A 22,166-nucleotide genomic window follows, 5' to 3' on the forward strand; every position below is an offset into this window, starting at 1 on the left:
GGGGGCTTTGTTATGGAAGAGAAATTTACAAAATTTGACGTAGAGAATGATAGGTTGATCCTAATGTCACGATCCTATTTCAGTTAAATTTGACCAGAAGGGACGAAGCCCTACGAAGCCAGCGGTAAGTCAAAGTTAATATGCCGTCCAAGGTGGTGCAATCGATTTCGGGTTAAGTAATTTGTTTTAAATATAATAGTCACAATCCTTCAAGATGCCCTTCCTGAAGGCAGAAAAACAATTTTTTGACACTTCACGAGAAATTATAGATATTTGAAGTATTCATTTTGGGTCTTTTTATAATCAGGTCCAGTGGAAAACATCTTATGATATCTGGGGTTATTTCAAATTTTTACACTAAGTACCGTATGTGGAATATGACCAGCGGCAGTGACACATTTTTTTATTTTGAAAAACATAAGTTAAATTTTTTCCACCATTTTTAAAAATGTTGTTGACGAGAGGTGTTACCCTCCATTAATGTTGTGAATAATAATTTTGGAATTTGCTCATGCGATCTAGCGGTCAAAGTGTGCGATACTAACGCAAGCTCAACCTAAACAAACTCGAGAGTCTCGTGGTCGACAACATCAAAAGCGGAGAAAGATCATCACTTGAAAAGACACCCTAAGTGGTAGAGGAGTGGACAGAAAGTCAAGATAGACAGACGATGGAATAAAAATATATTATTTGACAATTGATTAAAAGAACTAATACGAAGTTTAGTTGTATGATTCTTTAACTTTAAACAGCCACCATATATCACTTTAAAGCAACGTTTTGAGGGATTGCGTCTGATATTCCAGTTTAGTTTCAATTCAACCCCCAACGGTTAGATCAGGAAGATGCTAATTTAAAATTTATGATTTTCCAGGTTGCCCTCAAAGGGTTGTACCCCAACAACAATCGAGTCCCTGCAACACTGCCCGGACAACAACAGTTCGATGGTAAAAAAACACACAATTACTACTTGTATGTCACAATTTGTGTAGTTGTATGTACAATAAATATATTTTCTATAAATATGTTGATCTGTTTGCAATATTTTAATCACGAATGACATGGTTTGAAATTTAAAAAAAAATAAATGTAGAATACATATTATGTAAATTACACAAAATACGTGCTCATATTTTTGTTTAAATTTAATCTTTAAATTTAAATAATATAAAATTACATATCTGCTCATCATCTTTAAATTTAAAGTAATGGGTAGAGGGTATGACTTGTAGTTCTTAAGATATAGCCATTCTCCAGAGCCTCTGTAAATGCCTTTTAAATATCGGCGTTTTCTTGACTTATTTTTGTTGGGAGGTCTCCAAACGTTTAAATTTTCACTTAGGTTATAGGCGTTTTTGAAGAGCATAAGACAATAATAATATGCTCTAAGAGGTAGTCAAAATTGCAATTTTTAATTGCTCCTGGAGCGATCAGCTTGACTTGGAGATATGGAAATTTCCAAGATTCCCTGGCAGTTGTAACCCCCCTCCCATGTCGTGCTGAATACGCCTAAGCGTGTTGTAGGTTATAACGAAGCAGTAAAGAAAACATACGTACGAGTCTTTCCCCTTTTTTTCTTCTCTTTTTAAGCCTCAGTTACACAGCTATGTAGGCTTCGATGTTCACTGGTTTATCTCGTGTCTATACATGATAGACCCTCCCCGGGATTTGAACCCGTGATCTCTCAGTTAGAGAGCCGAAACTGTAACCATTAGTCTACGGATGAGGACAAACGTACGAGTTCTTGGCGTCCAAGTGGTAATACCCCCATATTATTTTATACTCTATGGGATTTTCCTTACCAATTGAAACAGCTGATCCAGCTGAAAAGGTTAGCTTTATTTTAGTCTTCTGCTTGAGTTAGAGGTTATGTGTGGTTGTCGAAATTCGGTATTTTTTTATCGGTTTATCATAGATTTCATTAGATAATATGAAAAGTGCGTATAGAAATATTTTACGATAACACAGTTTAACCATTTGATAACTAGTCAAATATCAAGTTAATGTTTGCTTTATATCGGTTATGGACTCATCGCTTGTAATTAGAGGTTATGTTTACTTCTTGTAGTATATAGTAATAGTAACCTTGTTTTTATCTCTTTTATTGAGAATGATTTAAACATAATATTATAAGATAACTGAATTTTAATTGTTGTAGTAGCCTAGCCTGTATAATGCTTTCTAAAAGTACTTTATTAACAGCGATTGGAAGTTTGTTTATAAAAGAAAAGGACAAGATTGGAACTAGTAAGTTATTAACTTAGTATACATTTGTATGTTCTATTAGACCCTAGATCTAGTATGACAAAACTATTGTTTTATCAATTTTGCCTTCTCAATATGGTGCAACAAGGGGTAGACTTTAATAAGCGGGCCTACACTCGTTATTCAATGGTTTCAATTGCTATTATCGAACGGTTAGATTGTTTTTATCCGAGGGAATAATTTGATATTACAATTGGTTTAACTTAGCATATGATTTCAACTTATTAGTTATAGTAATATTAATGTACACAATAAACAGCAAGAAGTAACTAATATTTGTAAACTTTGAAAATAGCAATGAATATGAGGAAAATATGTGAGATATTTCTCACAAGTCACTGTTTAAGTGGCTTTAACATCTGGCAGCCCATGGGGAGAATTCTTTCCTCCATTTCACAAAAGCGGTTACTTGTTGATATCAAGCTGGGCAAGTTGTAATATTGTAAGGTTTCTTTGATATCTAAGTCTAGGCTATAGTTGTTTTGTTGTTTTGTAATGTTCTTGTTAAATTTGTGTTTTTAAAACTGTAATGTACAAGATTCTTCTTGTTAAGGTTATTTATAACTCTTATTGTATGTCATTTTTTCATATCAAAGTGGGATAGTCTAGCGAATTGTTCGATAACAGCAATCGAATAAGGAGTGTAGACTGCTTATTAAAGTCTCCCCGCAATAAGATTAGTGGGTGGCTGCAGTATATTAAGCGGCCACTACGACAACCGAATAATTTGAGTTCAGTAGTTATATTGAGGATTCGATAGTCATGAATATAGATGATTGGATTGTTGTGATGCCCGCCTATTATATTGTAGGCTTAGTGAGCGTTTTTGTTGTTTTTTTTTAAAGGAAAATGTTTAAAATTTAATTTAAAAAACAACAGACAAAAATTAAATTTTGCAAAGTCCAAAACTTTTTTAATCAAAAGGCACTAGTAGTTGAGTGGGTTAACAGTAATGACTCTAGTCATCAGTACGGGCTGCGGTACTGGTGCTGATCTGCACTGATGGCAACAAGCGAGAAACATACGAAAAGATAGTACCGAATAGTGAATAAGAAATTTCAAAAGGATGATTACTAACGCTTGAGAGCTAAAAATATTACAAACTTAATTAACCATATTATTCTACGTATCAGGGTAATGACTGACATTGGCTGCTACTGTAGAAGGACACAAACAGTTTTAATTCGCATTACAAAATAAAATAAATCAATACAATATCTATTCTGTCCATTCTGATACAATAACAAGTAGTATATACGTTAAAGTACATTCATGACACTAACTTTAAATATGCAGAAAAACACCACTCACTAGCACCACAAAAAAAAAAACACAATGAATACATCTGTAAATAGCTACAAATCAAACCAATCAGGATAAGCAGCAACATATTCCCCAAAGGAATTGCACAATAGCTAACAGGATCAAAATAGCACAGGAAAAGCAATAACCTTCACCTTGGAGGTAGAAACTATGGAAAAAATGACGATAAACAGGAAAAAGTACTGAAAACCTCCTAAATTATATTCAAATCCAGTTGGTACAGCTAATCTTTCTACTCAAATTCTCTCGTAAATATTGACAACCCTGCTATCCCCTTCTCTTATACTTAACCTTCCTTAGCTTGTTATTCTCCCCCACCCAGAACCCCAGTTCCTCCCGGTCCCCAAGATCAGTGGACTAATTACGATACAATCTAAAATTAAAACACTTTAATAAATACTGACGAATATATGGTTTAACCATTTAAAAAATCTTTTCTGAAAATAAACATATACTATTATATGAAATTGTAAAAAGCAGTTTTATATTGTTTTAGATAACGTGGCTAAAGTAAACATTATCCGATTAGTCTTTTCATGATTCAGTGTTTAAATTACTAATGAAGGTATGATGCAAACAATAATTGAGTTTCTATAAAATTATTATAGTCTAAGAGCTAGTGGTCGGCTACCTGTATGTATTTGATGAGACCTGGGTTTTTTGTACAGTGAGGCCTCTATACCCACTGTACATGAGATGGGGAGCCACTAAGGCTCCATGTGGCCGACTTGGCGGGCGCTCAGGGTAAGACAGGTATCAATTTTTTGGCCAATTTCAAAAGTATTTGATGATGTGTGCCGTTTTGTAATTTGAAAATATATTACTATTATTATCGTAAAATAACAAATGGCAGACCATTATCGCGCGGATTTTCATTGCGGCAGACGATTTCGAAAGTGCTCAAAAAATAAAATTTTGAAAGTAATTGATGAGATCTGCCATTGATATATCTTATTTATTAGGGTCTTAAAACCTTATATTGATCATGGCAGACGTCTATATAGCGGACATACTTTAGTAGAAAAGAAAGTCTTAGCTACTATCCCGGTCAGATGTATGCATAGAATGCTTAAAGCTATCTTCCTTTTTCCCCCTATGGATTACTATTATACTCATTATATAGCCTATAATATTGTCTTGTATTGTTTACTAGCATTCGAATAATTCAGGTTTTATACCTGAGAGGGCCAAATTGTATCCCCACTCTAACGGATGTTTTTCAGTATATTTCCGAACCTTCATACAGTTGGCTGCTTGCTCGATTGTTGCAGTTGTATAAAAAAAAAAGAAAAAAAAGTTACCTCGTTTTTCATAATCTTTGTAAATAGCTAAAACGTTACCTCGTTTTTCATAATCTTTGTAATAGCCAAAACGTTACCTCGTTTTTCGTAAATATATTGAAAACAAAACAATACGCAATGTTGCTTTATTTTGTTTTGTTGATTTCGTTATTATTTATTTAATATATCTGTGAGAATGTCGAGTGAAAAACCAGAACAGAAGTGTGTTTTTTTGTGACTCAGTAAAAACTGACAAATTATTTGCTGTTTTCAGAAGATACTATATCAAAATGTAAAAGGATTTTGAGGTTAAGAAAATTTGCACAAACTAAAATATAAAGACACTATTTTTACCGGACGAAATTTATGATTCAGCATATCATAGTAGTTTTTTATAAGACATTTACAGCATTAAAAAGTCAGTATTTGACGACAGATGTTGAAAAAAACGTTCTATCATCACAGTCCAAAAAGTCTTTGTCTGCAATTGAACAGCCATCTACATCAGCTGTTAGTTCAATAATTGAGGATACACGTGTACATGATTTCCCTTGAAAACAATGCAAACATTCTTGAGACAAAAGAAACGGAAAAAGAAATCGACGCTGAAGCTGAACCTTCGTTGGAGGAGGGGTTCATCTTCAGATTCAGCAAAATCATTGAATGTTCAATTTTCTAATACTGTAACTTTCCGATACTGTAGCTTCTGCAAACTCAAATTTGTGTTTTTTTTTTGTAACAAAAAAATAAAAAATTTCGATATAAAATTGACCCATTACGGTCTTCAGAGAAGGATCAATTTAAAAAGAGTAATCCTATTAAAATTTAAGCCAGATACTACAATTTACCAAGAAACTTTAACAAAAAATGATAGTGTTCTCTCATCTAAAGTATATTACCATGAAATTTGTCGGCAAAATTTTAGGAATCAAAATAGATCACTCGTAAAAAGTCCTGTCCGTACTGCATGGCACATCTGCCGAGAAGTACATGAAACTGTTTATAAAGAAATGTGTCATTTAGTTGAAGAAAATGTGACAAATCGAGGACGTTGTTATTTTCTGAGTTATTTGCAGAAAGATTATCTTGAAATATTTAAAGAATGAAGTGAAAGCTCAGACGCAGTATCAATATTTAAACGCATCTTATCTTATTTGGAAGAAAAAATTCGCAAGAAATTTGGCGATAAAATTCAAATTTTTACATCCAACAAAAACAAAAGTTGTTGCCCCAATGGGTTACTTCAACAATCGATGATTTTATTATTTGTGCACTTGAAAGACCAAGATATTTTACGAGAAGCTGCTGCCATTTTTACGAGAGGAAATTATGGGCATAAAAAATTACCCAATAATTTAACCAGTCAACGCTTAATAAAAGGTGAGTGTTCAACACCACCTATGATTTCCGATATTTTTTCAACAATTCTTGATATTCAAGACGTAGCCTAAACGCGGGCGGAATTGCGACAAATTTCAACGTCACGTACAGTCCCTGTCACAGGACGTTATATATATGACTCACAATGGTAACATGAAGACCTCTAAACACATTTGTTTAGGCATGGCGTTAAAAAGTCTTACAAGCAGTCGTAAGATTATCGATATAATAAATCGTTACGGACATTGCATAAGTTACACCGCTGTCGAGGTGTTAGAAACAGAGGCAACATTTTCAACAGTTTCACGTACTGAAATATGTTCTGAGGTAATTAATAAAGAAGAAAATCTTGTGGCAGGTATGGCAGGTAAGACACTCTTCATGATACTGTTGGAATAATGTACCAAAAAATTAACCTCAAAGACGACAATGTAGAAGAGGAAGAAGAAGAGGAAAACGAAGATAATGAAGGAATGTAAACGTGACAGGCCTAGACAACGATCTTTTGAGACAATCGATTTCGAGTTACCACAGTGCGCTAAAAAACTCCAAAAAATAAGAAACATTTAAACTGAAAGCGAAGAAGAGGTTCATATAATCGTGCATAAGAGTCTTTACGATCGAATTGACAGAATTTTGATGTTAAGTCATGCTTTGGGATTGTTAAATACCCCTAATGTGGACTGGTTTTTAACAGAAACATACTGATTGATAATACTCCACAACAAATGATTACATATTTAACACCGATTAATCACTCACCAATAAGTAATGCAGTAGTTTTGGCAACTATGTAGCAATGCATGGCAGCCTTGCAAGAGCTAAATCAAGAGTACAATCAAGTGACTTACGATTTAGCTATTACAAAGATTATGAAAAACGAGGTAACTTTTTTTCTTTTTATTACAACTGCAACAATCGAGCATGCAGCCAACTGTATGAAGGTTCGGAAATATACTGAAAACATTCGTTAGGGTGGGGATACAATTTGGCCCTCTCAGGTATAAAACCTGAATTATTCGAATGCTAATAACAATACGAGAAAATGCTATAGCTATAATGAGTACAATAGTAATCCATAGGGGAAAAAAGGAAGATAGCTTTAAGCGGTCTATGCATACATCTGACCGGATAGTAGCTAAGATTTAATTTTGTACTAAAGTATGTCCGCTATATAGACGTCTGCCATGATCAATATAAGGTTTTTTAAGACCCTAATAAATAAGATATATCAATGGCAGATCTCGTCAATTACTTTCAAAATTTTATTTTTTTTGAGCACTTTCAAAATCGTCTGCCGCAATGAAATCCGCGCGATAATGGTCTGCCATTGTTATTTTCCAATAATAATAGTAACATATTTTTCAAATTACAAAACGGCAGACGTCATCAAATACTTTTTGAAATTTGCCAAAAATTGATACCTGTCTTACCTGAGCGCCCGCCAAGTCGGCCACCTGGAGCTTAGTGGCTCCCCATTTTCATGTACAGTGTGTATAGGGACCTCACTGTACAAAAACCCAGGTCTCATCAAATACATACAGGTAGCCGACCACTAGCTCTTAGACTATTAGCATTATTCATTTTTAAATGAGTACTTGAAACAGCTGGCCTAAATTTATTATTCATGACAATTTACAATGCACTATTTTTAGTCATACAATAACAACTGTTCTTAGAGCTTTTCATTTCACTGATGTTTTATTTAACTGTATGTCTAGGTAATCATGATGAGTTAATGTCCACGGTGATAGAAAAACTGGAGAGTATTGGGAGCTTTTCCATTCTAAATGAGCTGCAGCATCTACAAAATATATATAATAAGATTCCCTACAGTACAAGGTCAAAGTAAGTATAATTTTGAAATATAGGCTTTATCTCAATTAGCAGGTTTCAGAAAAATTTTAATTTATATTATTTATTTGATTATTTCTTCACATGTTCTAATCAAACTGCATTGAGTATCAATATTTGATATATTGATATACAAATCAACTGAATTGTGGATTTAAATCCTGTTGTTGTTGTTCCATCTGTATGATTACTTTTTATAGAATAATCCTGGAGTCTTAAAACGTGGTACATACGTTCCTCTTGGTCCAAGGAATAACCCTAATGATTTCTAGGTGGAGTGTAGTTAGCCTGTCTCGGTCTAGAAGCTTTGCTCTGTTTGAAAGAGAAGTTGCAAAGTGAGACAGATGAGGCAGAGAGACTGCTCAATGTTGCTCACCAGAGATCCGTTAGAACTCTTCTGGACCAGATAGTTTCCTTTGGCCTGCAACCTAACCTGCTCTCTGGGGTACAGCCTGTCACTCAGAGTGTTCTCTACAACTCACCTACTTGTTTGTCTCTTGTTGCAGTGAATGGAGGATTGTTTGTCTGGGTCTAGAAGCTTTGCTGTGTTTGAAAGAGAAGTTGCAAAGTGAGACAGATGAGGCAGAGAGACTGCTCAGTGTCGCTCACCAGAGATCCGTTAGAACTCTTCTGGACCAGATAGTTTCCTTTGGCCTGCAACCTAACCTGCTCCCTGGTGTACAGCCTGTCACTCAAAGTGTTCTCTACAACTCACCTACTTGTTTGTCTCTTGTTGCAGTTAATGGAGGATTGTTTGTCTGGGTCTAGAAGCTTTGCTCTGTTTGAAAGAGAAGTTGCAAAGTGAGACAGATGAGGCAGAGAGACTGCTCAGTGTCGCTCACCAGAGATCCGTTAGAACTCTTCTGGACCAGATAGTTTCCTTTGGCCTGCAACCTAACCTGCTCCCTGGTGTACAGCCTGTCACTCAAAGTGTTCTCTACAACTCACCTACTTGTTTGTCTCTTGTTGCAGTGAATGGAGGATTGTTTGTCTGGGTCTAGAAGCTTTGCTGTGTTTGAAAGAGAAGTTGCAAAGTGAGACAGATGAGGCAGAGAGACTGCTCAGTGTCGCTCACCAGAGATCCGTTAGAACTCTTCTGGACCAGATAGTTTCCTTTGGCCTGCAACCTAACCTGCTCCCTGGTGTACAGCCTGTCACTCAAAGTGTTCTCTACAACTCACCCACTTTTTTTTCAGATATTGAGGTCAGTCTGTGTTAAATATCCTTTCTTAACAAATACCAAGGCTTGTTAAGCAAGTACCGTTTTGTAATTTTAAAAAAGCAAGTATATGTTTTGTAAAATTTTAGTTTTACTTGAGAAGCTGTAACTTATACTAATTTCTCTAACAATGGTTAAAGCTCATTCTTGTGTCTTTCGTCTGATTTGATGACCACAGCAACACTGTCATTTTGAATCATTTACTGAGGAAAATTGTTACAGTTGTAATGACCATTCAAGAATATTTTCAACATTATATGTTTCAATGCATCATTACACTTCTACGGCTTGTTCACTTGTTTTGGATCATTAATTTGAAGTTTGTAATTCACCTGTATATATTTGGATTTTAATTATAACAAATTATATTATTTCAGTTCTGCTCTAATGTTTTAGAAGTATGAGTGCCTGTGCGTGGTTACACTCACTCTGGTGGAACTCTACCGAAACGACACTTTCCACCCGATTGTGCTGCCACAGTTCCTGTCTCCGATATTGTGTGCGCTGTGTCAGCTGACAATGGTGCCGCTCAAGAAATCAGCAGATATGTATCCACGACTACAACAGGAGCGTCTAATCTTCCAACAACACCTTGATCATCTGGTTACCCGACTGTATCAGCCTTTAGTCATCAAGGAACTCATGATTATTGAAGGAAATAAGGTTGGTAAACTGTGGAAAACTTTCCCCTCACTGAGTTCTACTAGATTGCCACTGTGGGCAAGCTAGAAGATTATTTGTAACTCGGAATTTGTTGGAAATCAAGACATAGCTAATGTTAAGGCATAGGGGTGAATGGCTGGTCTAGATTACTCGGGAGGATGTTTAGTGGGGTAGGTGTGACATGCTTTTTTATGTTTTTAGCAAAAGCTTTGAACAAGAGAGAACCATCACTTGTGTGTTTTGACTGATAAAGGTTGAAAGCCTTCCTTTCTTCCAAGATGGCATGACTATACGAAAAACCACGAGAAAGTGCAGTTGAGGGAGGAGCCTATTTTGCCCGTAACCTTGGAGCGGCCAACGAGAGCTGAGCGACATTGCCAAACTTGTTCCCAGCTGTAACCACAAGCCGCGCGAGTCCAGCATTCTTAAAATACTTAACCGTTACGCTCGAAAGAAATGTTAGAGCTGTCTTGAATTAATTAACTACGTATTACAAAATGTAATTTTACGGTCATTTTAAAAAAAGTACATCTCTGTAGCTTATTTCCATGTTGAGTTAAATGGATTGAAATAAATTATTGTATTATATTACTCATATACGAAGATCGTAGGATTAAAATCTTTAGCCGAAATATAAATTAAAAAGAAAAAGAAAAATACCGCAAAAACGTTAATTTCCCGTATTTAACAGTTAGATAATGCCATTATCATTTATATATAATAAGGCATTACATGTGTGCATAGTATAATCATGTTATGTTAAATGGATTTTCAATTTGGTAAGAAAGTTATCAAATACATTTGAAATATATGTTCTTTTCCATAAATATACTTATTCAGTACATAACGATGGGAATTGTTGCCGCAACGGTTTTGTTACGCACTTCGGTTCTCATAAATTTATAACCATTTGAAAGCATTTTTCCTACCTGACTATTAATAGTCTTGAATCTGTGTTATGTAAAATTGTTTTTTATTACAAGTGGGTGATTTAAATATTGAAACTGGTCATAGTTGAAAAATCATACAGCACAAGTATTTTTATAATATGAATGCACTTTCTTATAAAATTCTAAAGTAACGGTTTTCTATAACATCCAATGAAATTTGAACACAGTACATAATAGATGATTCAGGCACAAGTGTTGTAGATCAAATAATTATAAACTTAGCAGACAATTCTGACACGAGTAGCAGTGAGGCAGAAAGTGAAAATGAAGAAGACTCCGAGGTTTTGGCTACGATGTTGCCGCCTGAGAGCGAATAAATAATATACAAGTGCAAAGGTAAGAATATTATTAAGTCAATCATGCTTTTTAACGTATTTCATTTTAAAATAGTAGGCCTAAAAATTATTTAGTGGAAAATTTGATTATTTCATAATTTAAAAATATAATTGTTCGATAATTTTAAAATTGATTATCTTGTTATATTGTTTTAATTATTTTTAATCAAGCAACACGTCATGCAGTGTCCAATATAAGCAACATGTATATTAATTTTGTGTGTGTTTAGTAATCGTTTAAAATCACTGAAAAGTTGTATGGAAATAAGCAAGTACTTTACTCTGACTAACTGACGGGACGATTTGTTTGTTTTAATCGATAGTTAGTTTGTAATAACATTAATAAACTATACAAGTAATTTAAATATAATATAGCAAACTGTCAACGCATTTTAAATATTGTTTTTCAATTATACTGATAAGTTTTAAATGTTCAGTGTCAGTGTTAGTTGTGACAGCGCAGCGGTTTATCAGCCACAATGCGCCAGCCGTGCCGGGCGGCGGCAGCGGCAGTTGTGTGGCAAACGTCGCGCAGGCCAGTCCATTCTATTGGTCGCCGCCAACTGCACTCTCTGGCGGTTCCTTGTATAAGATAACAACATTATCCCTTTATCCCTCCTCGTGGAAACTTTGCTGTGTGATCTTGTCAGGTCTCGACTCCTATATTCCACACTTATCTTGCTGAATGTCCTACCATCTTTACGCAAGCCACAAGACTGTTGAGTCGCTGCTTGAGCTATTGAGTATAAATGTTTTTAGAGCAGTCAATAAAGATGTCAAATAGCTGAGAGTACACAATTAGTATCTTCACTCACCTTGTGGAGAGAACTTGCAGACATGCATCTCTAAACGAAATATCCCTTTATGTATACTAAAAACCCCTAACACACTAATTTAAAAAATTAAGTCAACATGAAAATAGAACATTTTATAATTATGTTTCTAAATCTTAGATGCAATAATTTTTTGTTAGTTTTACTTCCACAGCACAAAAAAATTTACTCTTAATCCTGAAAGCGTAGCATACAGATATGTTCGTACCATCGGAATTGTGGTAAACACGACATACAGGAATATCCGTATCGTCTTGTTTTAGTTTATTTTCTACATTATAATTCAGAAAATGCTATAAATGTGTAGGAATGCATAAATTTATTGATTTTTGACCTTCAAGAAGCAAGTTGGATTGCATGTTTCGTGAAAAACCAATAAAAAATCAGTGCTATATTCTTTTATGAACATTTTATCTTGCGATGCGGATATAACTGTATGGCTCACCCACATATACATGTAAAACCGGTAGATTTTTTATAAGAATTTGTTATTTTTTCTCCTAAGAAATAAATTTAACTTTGTCAAAAACAGTATTTTTTGTGCGCTAATTGGACTGAGGCCAAATTTCCTTCAGAAATTTAAGGGTTAATATGTATGAGATGTGTTGATTAAATCCTGATTGTAAAGTATTTATTTGTAAAATCTCAATTGTAATTTTAAGGTAAGAAAGACTCTAAATTTTACCTAATTTAATTTTTTTTAATATCTACAAAATATTGACGATTTACAGAAATGTCCCAAGTGGCTGAAGAGGGGTGTGGGTAAACTGTTGACCAATCAGTTACACCAACCCACCGGAGTGTTGGCAATCGTGCAGGCTGTGAGAGATGCTGCCAACTGTGCAGCACCAACATCCACTGCTCACCTGGAGTCCATAGCTCAGGTCATCACTGCATCTCCTGATTTGCAGAAAATCTCTTCACAGGTATTAAAGCATTGAAGACAAAAGTACACCCAGCAAGATGTACTAAACTTCTGGCTGGTTTATACCTTCCAGTTGAACCTACCACTAGACACAGCAAAAACCAATGTGTTACTTAATCTAGGCAACCTTATGGATGTCCAGGAGCAGCACACCACTAACCGCAAATGTCCAGATTCTGGGGTGCAAGAGTAGTTCGATAGGTCTAGTCTACTGCAGGAGATGACTGTTGGAGTTGGTGGGGTTTGTTCTCTTAATATCAGAGGTTCTTACCTCAACAAGGGTATGCCACCCCCTGCCTGCTTTGACTGGAGAGGCTGGTTCAAAGCTCGCCTCCCCTTCTCCCAGGGGGATATGACTTTGAGATTAGTACCCTAATTCTTCCTCATGGATCTCGATAGGAGGCAGCCCCTACCCTCTAACCTTACGCATCCTGAATATCCTGTCACTCCGGAAGCAGCACTAAGGTCGTTATAGGATTAAGTGCAATTTACAAGCTTCTTGTGTAAGAGAAAAAAAGACAAAAAGTATCTCCTATCATTTTTGAACTTTTTTGAGCCGTCCAGTCAAGAATAAAAGTAAATAAAAACATTACATACTGAAACACAGTACACCCGTACCTATCTTGTGTGAAAATTTGGTCTTAACGAATAACAAATTTCCTATTTATGAATTTTCAAAGTTGCAGTCTGGTTGTAAAGCACCAAACACAGGACCCTCTTTTGTTCTTATTAACAAAAAATGTGGAAGTAATTATCTGTCAATTAATTTCCTTTATTTTTATTATAATTAGTATTCTAGTGACTTTACTAAACAAGTATAACAATGTAAGAAAGCACTCATAATGGAGAAATAACAATTTTACTATTTACATAGTTATATAATATTTACAACTCTATTTCTTTGTAGTATAAAATATTATTTCATTGTTAGAATAATTTGTTCCACATTTGTTTTTAATATATAATACTCAATCGGCTGCTTGTACTGGCTGTATAGACGATGAAGTAGAATCAGGTGATGAGGTGGCTATTTAAGTGGTCTGCATATTTGGCCGATCTCTCTAGTTAGTAATGATATCACTTAAAGAGGACCGGCATAATTTCACCCCGGCAGGCAGTCAGTATTCCATAATTTAAACCAGGAGTTGGTAGATCCGAAATTGTTGCACTGTGCCGAGCACATGTCGCTTAAACTCTGATTTTCATCTTTCATGAACCTGAATATATGGATTACCTGTGTTATTGGATATTCCTACTTTTTGATGCCAGAGGACTCTTGAGTGTGAAATGGTGCTGTACTCTACTCTCATCTGTAAATGTGTCTATAGACAGTGTATCGATGCCTATGACAATCCTTTGGGAGGATGAGACGTCTCTGAGTCATTTTGTGTTGCATGTTGGAGATGAAGACGACTTCGATGGGAGGCATCATTCTTTTATTCGACCCTTTTCTCTCTATGCACATCGTCCCTCTTCCTATTTACATTTGCTCTAAAATATCTCAAATATTCAATAGGGTTTTATTCTTACCAACAACAAAGGTATAAAATCGCAAAATGCTTACTCAACACAAACTTTGCTGTTTAAATTACACAGCAAATAAAATCCATCTTAAATTTTCGGTCATGTGAAATATGTTTTCATAGCACACAAAACAATATACAGGCCAGTCAATATTGTGACCTCAGCTGAACTGACACAAAACGTTATGTTGCGTCATTCAATGAAGTACAAGGGAACTATAGTGTTCAGTGAATTCGAGGGGAAAGGGTTAATAGTATCTGTTAATATTTATTTTAGAATGCTTTTGTAGTTTTTATTATTTAGTATCTTTCTCCATCACTAGCGAAATTTCTATGATTTGTTTATTTCATAATCACTCATTTCAGATTCTTGAGCTGTTGGACTCCAGTGATGCTGAGATGGTCCGGGTGGCTGTGTTGTGTATTAAGACCCTCTACACCAGAGATGTCACAGCCTGCAACACACATCTGTTGCAACCCTTGACAAGGCCTCTGACACACGCTCCTTCATCAGAGCAGAGTCTCTCCGTCTGTCTACAGAGGCTCCACAAGTGCTTTGCAATTCCTGCTAGTGATTTCTGGTGTCTACCATCCAAACTCCTCCTCACTCACATCCACGTTTTATTTCAACTGTATTGCAAGGTCTACCAGAGTGCTTGTCATCTTCTGAAACTAGTAGAGGACTTGGTGTGGTGTTTTCTGTCAAAGTGTGAAGAAACTTTGCTGAGAAGTGTTTTTCGTTCCTTCATATTTCGAGAAAGAATTCCTTGCATTGAGATAGCAGATGGCTTGGAATTCGCATTTGGAGATGGTGGAGGAATTGAAGTCATTCCATCACAACAGAGTGAGCATTCCCTCGAAGAGTTTGGTGACTGTTTCATGGTACTTTTGGAACGGAGGGACATTAACGGTTTGGTAGGAAACAAACTTTTTGTGTCACTCCTCGAGTTTGCCGCTGAGGAAAAGGAGTTGGACACCGTGGACATGTTTGAAAGGCAGCTAGTGACTGTGAAACTTCTAGCCGTGTTGTCGGAATCTCCTACTGTTCAGAAAAGCTTGAGTAGAGACCCTGAACCTGTTGTGAGGTTTTTAAGAACTATGCTAGACAATTTCTTGATGAATTTAAATCACGAATTGGAAATAATCAGTATAGTTTTAGTGGTCTTAAATGTGATTTTAAATGACTGTGTATATGCTAAGAATGTTCCTTGGCAAGTTTTTGAAGGACTGAAGGAGCCTCTCGGACAGTTGAAAAGTAAAACTGATAATCTTGAGTTGCGACTGCTCGCAGAGGAGGCTCATGAAGTGATAATGACTTGTGGCGGAGTAAAGCCAGAGAGAAAAGCTAGTAATGTTACTAAAAAAGAAAATTCAACGAGGCTCGATGCTAATAAGCCTTTTGAGAAAACCAGCACTTGTGATGAGGCCTTGAAAGATGCTTGTGATCCTCTACTTCCTGTGAGAGGACATGCGATCTTACAGCTGGGGAAACTGCTAGCTTCTGGTGACAGGTGGGCCAAAGCCAAAAAGGACCAAATCCTGTGCATTTTCCAGGTAAGGTAGTCTCTTTTGTCATTCATTTAGAATACTGTTAGATATATAATATATGTAAATTATCGCGTAAATGAACAGGTTTTATGAATCATACTTGATTTGCATCTCTATAAATGTAAAGATTTTTTATAATTTAAATCTGTAAATTCAATTAGCAAAATAAATAAACTACTTCTGTTTGTTTTTATAATGTGTGGAAATTAGCAGGCTTAAATTGTAATACTACAGAGCAATTTAGATAACAAAATAAAATTATTATGCTAGCCTAGATTAGATTAGGCCTACTTACAAGTCATACTAGATTATCACATCATCATCATTAACACATTGTTTATCACAGAAATATTCATTTTCAATACTGGTGTAGAGTTTGGAACGATTTTAAACAAAATATTTAACTGAGTTACATCAAATATAGGAAGAATATTAAAGTTAAACCACTATTTTCATAGTTTAATATGTAACAACAAAATATTTAAATTCATCATTTAATAAGCAATTGTGATGTTATCTAGTTCTGTAATTAGCAGTTAGCTTTCTAATTATTGCTTTATGTCATATCTGATGGTGTAAATCTGAAACAACCCAATTCAACTAAGATACCAAACTTTTATGAAAGAATCCATGTCATTTAGTTTGCAGAACTTAGCTTACTTACCTGTTTTGTTTTGTACTTCTAGATTAACGTCCAGAATCTTAATAGATTAATAAAGAATATTGTCTATTGTCTATCATGTTTTTTAGGTTCAATTTGTCAATTATCTGCCAATTATTCAATGTCAATAATTATGTATGCTGCAGGAAAATCTGAAGCAAGAAGACTCATTTCTGTACCTGAGCGCCATTGAAGGGCTTGCAGTGGCAGCTGCGGAGTTCCCAGACTCTGTCATCGTCTCTCTTACTGAACAGTTTAGTCGGAACTCCCTTGCAGCAGAGACAAGGCTCAAAGTTGGCGAAGCTCTCATCAGGGTCACTAAGCTACTTGGTAAGTAATTTCTTGTTAGTACCTGAGTGTCATCGAGGGGGCTGGCAGTGGCAGCTGCAGAGTCCCCAGACTCTGTCATCGTCTCTTTCACTGAACAGTTTAGAGCGCTCTCTGGTCTTCCGAAAGTCAGGCTGAACTGGAAGATTAAGGTATCATTTTAGTTAATTAATTGTAAGAACCAACAGTTGGCTTTGTTAGGACAATTTGGGGTTCAGTTCTCATACCATATTTTAAAGTGATCTAAAAATATTCAAACTACGCTATTTATACATGAGTTTGGCTGAGGTACATCAATTAACATTGTTTAACCACCTTAACAAGTGTATTATTCTTGAGAGTTTTCAGTTTAAATAACCATTGTGTGAATCCAGATGAGATTATCGTCCTCTTGAATTCCTAAGAAAATCAGCCTGAGTATCTCTACGACTCATCTGTTACTATATATATTTTCAGTATAATATTTTTACCAAAATGATTTTTCACATCAACATCTCATTAACTGTTTGTAAATTTCAGTTACACAGGCTATCTTGCATTAAAAAATGGATTTAACTGCCTCGCTATTTGGCAGATTTCAAATCTGTTGTGAAATTTTAATATCTACAATTTAACAGTTGTGGATTATTAATATCGAGCTGAAGCAAGGACATTGACAACAGTAAGGATCTATTGCAATATATCAGGTCAAAATTAACTATTGAAATTTTGTGGTTAAAACACTCTAACATGAAATACATTACAAAAGTGTTCGATTTAACTTGAATCTTTATATGTAGCTTTTTAATGAGTGCCAAACATATTAAAGTTTTTAACATGTACTGTACTTGTAATTGATACTATAGGAGAACTGGTGCCAGTTTACAAGACGGAATTGATCAATGCCTTCCTCTGTGGCACCAGAGACGAGGATTTCTTGGTGAGAGCCTCCAGCCTTTCCAACTTGGGAGAGCTGTGTCGCGTCCTGGGCTTCCGGGTCGGTCCCATCGTGGCTGAGGTAAATACATGGTTCAACAGTACCGTGGTCGTCTCTAAATATGAATACATATTTGAAATGTACAGTAATTAAGTTATTTTAAAGTGTATGTTGTAAAAATATCAAACAGTTTTTCAAATGACAGTTGAGAGAATTGTGTAAATCTGCTTTTAAAGAATTAGAACGTCTGACCTTGCCTTGTCTATCTGTTTTAGAAACAATATTGCATTCAAAATATAAATGTAAATCGTTTGAGGAAAGGGATTACTATGATCACAGCATGCGATATAATCAATTTAGACCTCAGTACCACGGACTAAATGTATTTAGAACTCTTCCAACACAAGCAGGAGTGAAATTTGCACTACAGTATTGTAATCAGTTATTTTATATCTTGTGCAGTTCCCTACTTTGAGGGAACTTCGTCTCAAGATGGAAGAAAGTCTGAAGATTGAGATTTTTACAAATGGCGAGAAGGGCCGATTTAATTTGAAAGCTGAGTTTAGCTCCAGTTCACCTTCCTCTTAGTGTAACGTCTGGAATCTGGAGTCATGTTCGTCTGAAGAGATTAAAAAAAGTCTGTGATGAAGAAGCTCAAAATGAACTCTTTACATCGTTTGACATCAGAGACACCTAGACTATAAATTACAGTGTGATCTAGGTGAAGAGTTGTTCTCATTGTCTCATCAATGAGAAAACTCATCACCGTGCAAATCTCTAATTGTAGTGTATTTAGTGTGATAAATACTAAGTTGGTAATGTACCCATAGCAATATTTAATGTCTGCACCAGTTATGTTGGCAGTATGTATTGTCAGGCAATGTATCATACGATGTAGTCTGATTTAATCCATACGAATAAAGAATGCTCATAGGCTGCTCTCCTGTGACGTCACATCACGCCACTACCCTACAACCAACTGTCCAAGCTAGCTAACCAGCAGTCCACCACCAGACACCGTCATGTAAACCTCCGTGTCCCGTCTGTTCCTTTATGAGTGGTCTTAGAGCAATGGTACTCTAAAATGTAACATCTTATTATTCATCCCGACCCATATAGTGTACAGTGACGACCCGCATATCTTACACTAAGCACGGTGGAGTAACCGAGTTTTGTACAGACATTTTTTGGATCTCTTCAGACAAACATGACTGTAGTTTCCAGGAGTCAAATCTGTCTCAGTGTCAGATTCCAGAGGCTGCACCAAGAGGAAGATGAACTGGAGCTAAACTCAACTTTCACATTGAGATTTGTCCAAGATCTATAACTGACCTCTGAAATGGAGATCATCAGACAGACATCAGATTTATGAAAATTATTGACAGGAAGTTTGAATATGATCAATTATCATTTATTATAAAAGGAATGCATTTATTGATGCTCAGGTGTTGGACTGTTCACGATGCTTGGTGGCCAGAGACCCGTCCGTGGAAGTGCGCAGAGCAGCCGTCATGCTCGTCTCCTTGCTTCTCAAAGGACTACAGAAAGATGCTCTTGTGGTAAGTTTATTTCACACATACTCGTTGTTTCTGTTGGTAGGAGTATGCTGAAATACAAAAAGGATGGCATATTCTGTTGAAAGGACAGTAGGAATTTGGGTTTTTGCCATCGTTATATGTTATAAAAAATATAACGCTACATTTCTAAAAACTTATTAACTAAAAATACGGCAATTAACTGCCACTCATCCATTGCACTAGAATTTTAGAAAATATGCCCGATTGGCTTGTGTGAAGCTTTAAACAGATATGTGATGAATTTGAGTAGATATGATCTTACTACCCAAACTGTAATTTGTATGAAATAATGAGTTAATAAAACAATGTATAAAATTGAAAACGCTTTGTATGTAATTTACTTGCTCTATTACTTGTTACTAATCCAGGTTTAACAATACAATATTAATAATGTTCCTCTTTAAAAATATGTAATTATGAGTGAATAGTACATAGTTTTATATAGTGTATTTCAAAAATATTTTACTTTTCTATGATAGCTAATTTACAATAATATTCATACATTCAAATATGTTACCGATATCAATGAATTATTATGTGAATTATAAAGACACAATAGTTTTTTTTTTCATCAACTTTATTGAAGTGAGTTGAGGGGATGGAGTGCCGTGGAAAAAAGTATAAACCTAAATGGAGACTTGAGTCCAAAAAGTTTGAGAAACACTGCCTTAGACCAGTGGATGTGTATACGTATATCAATGTTTATAGTTGGTTAGAACTCGTCTGAGAACTGTGAGAAGTTCCAAATAACATTGAGATGATATCCATGAGGTTATTAGATTGTTGCCATTGTTCAATATTGATTATTCATCCATTTTAATATTTATTTAAATAGTAGCTGTTTCCTGCAGCTTTTGCAAGCTTTTCGTAAGCTTTGCCCGTGTATGTGCATGCCTGGTTCAAGTGAATTATATTTACAATGCCGATGTAGCACATTAATCAGCTCATTGATTTTAAATCAGCTGTTCAGAGTAAAACAGTTTAGAAAACTAATGCTTCCTGTTGTGTAGTGTGTTAAACATGGTATTATGTTTAATAGTACTAATCAGTTGTTTTTTATCCGATTTTAATGAAACTACCAGTGTTAGATTTAGAATGAAGTTTACAACATTTTAATATTCTTGTAAAATTTTCATACAGGGTATCAATTTTGCGGAATTTAACATCAAAATTTATGATTGGCTGCCATTTTGAAACTGGTAAAGATAATTTGTTCATATTTTTTTCTCAAATGGGCATAAAAAAGGCCAAAACAACTGCAAAGTTTCATAACTTTATCTTTACAGGTATAAAAGATATAACTTTTTTGGTAAAAATCACATACAGACAGATAGACAGAAAACTAAACGTTTTAGGACATACCTCCATATGAAGTTTTTTTTGCCCATTTTCACGTCTAGAACAAAATACCAAGATATTGGAACACCTTTAGGAAACACTCTGTATATAGTATATATATATTCTTTTCAAGATTTTGTTATATTCTACAGATTAAATGCGAAAGACGTGATTATTATCACACCCAATCACAATATGTTATCTTGTAATGACCTTGTGTCTGCTGACCAACCAAGTGATTGGAAGTAGTATTCTGTATTGTACACAATAACAATACAGACAGAAGTACATACCTGGATTTCAGGTACAGAAACCTAACATCACACTAAGTTTTCATAGTAATCATACAACGTTTATTGTATAATAAACACAACATTGTATATAACTAAGTTTAAAATTTTATATTAACATGTAATAAATAGTATTAAAATTGTTTAGATATCCCCAATGTTATACTTAATGTTATTTATTTTTAAATAATATTAGGATGTTAGTAGTAAAACACTTTTAAATTTAAAAAATTTTATTACATTACTGTAATTTGTTACATAAATTATTGACGTAATATCAATAATATTGTTATTATTGTATTTAATGTTTTAAACTGCAATTTGGTAACAATTATTTACAAAAAAGATTAAATTCACTGGACAAAATTTTTAACAATAATGACACTATCAATTTAAAATAGTTTTGCATCACAGATTTTCATTGATCATGCGATTAAAGATGTCTTAATTGGAAGATAAATGTAATGTAACAGTTTGATAAACTTGGGAAAGGGATTGGAAATCAGTAAAAATCTGTGAAAATCTATCAATATATTGACAGGTCCTAACCAATAAAGTTATTAGTTGAGTACAAATTAAGAACTTGATACTTTTCCAATCCAGTTCTACTTCTGCTTCCTCATAAAGGATAGAATCTCATAACCGATAATTTACAGGGTATACTGACAGTGTGATATTAGCGACAGTGTGATATTTAGTCATTATTGTGTCGTAGGTTCTGCAGGATGTGCTGTTGGAGTTGTACCGAACCCTTAAGCATATCTACTCGTCTGACAGAGACGATGTTACGCGGCTTCACGCACAACTGGCGCTAGAGGAGCTCAATTCAGGCACATTGGCCTTCCTCCTCCCTGCACCATCAATGTCAAAGAGAATTTTTGTTCTAGACCCACCAACATAAAAGGTAGCCTACAGTTTGTAAATATGTTTTATGAATAAATTATATATTTTTAAACTTA

At 35.0% G+C, this 22,166-nt stretch overlaps 1 protein-coding gene across 1 annotated transcript; it reads left to right on the plus strand.

Moving 5' to 3' along the window:
- Positions 1-1,839: 1,839 nt before the first annotated feature.
- Positions 1,840-22,166, plus strand: LOC124365541 (transport and Golgi organization protein 6 homolog). Its single transcript, XM_046821530.1, has 11 exons — positions 1,840-2,247; positions 7,970-8,096; positions 8,609-8,823; positions 9,020-9,306; positions 9,718-9,984; positions 12,834-13,028; positions 14,917-16,104; positions 16,906-17,089; positions 17,932-18,083; positions 19,448-19,561; positions 21,923-22,166. The coding sequence occupies exons 1-11, from the start codon at positions 2,175-2,177 to the stop codon at positions 22,106-22,108; spliced, it is 2,988 nt and encodes a 995-aa protein (XP_046677486.1). The 5' UTR covers positions 1,840-2,174; the 3' UTR covers positions 22,109-22,166.

Source organism: Homalodisca vitripennis, chromosome 6 (genome assembly GCF_021130785.1).
Source record: "Homalodisca vitripennis isolate AUS2020 chromosome 6, UT_GWSS_2.1, whole genome shotgun sequence".
In the NCBI taxonomy this organism is placed as follows: Eukaryota; Metazoa; Arthropoda; class Insecta; order Hemiptera; family Cicadellidae; genus Homalodisca; species Homalodisca vitripennis.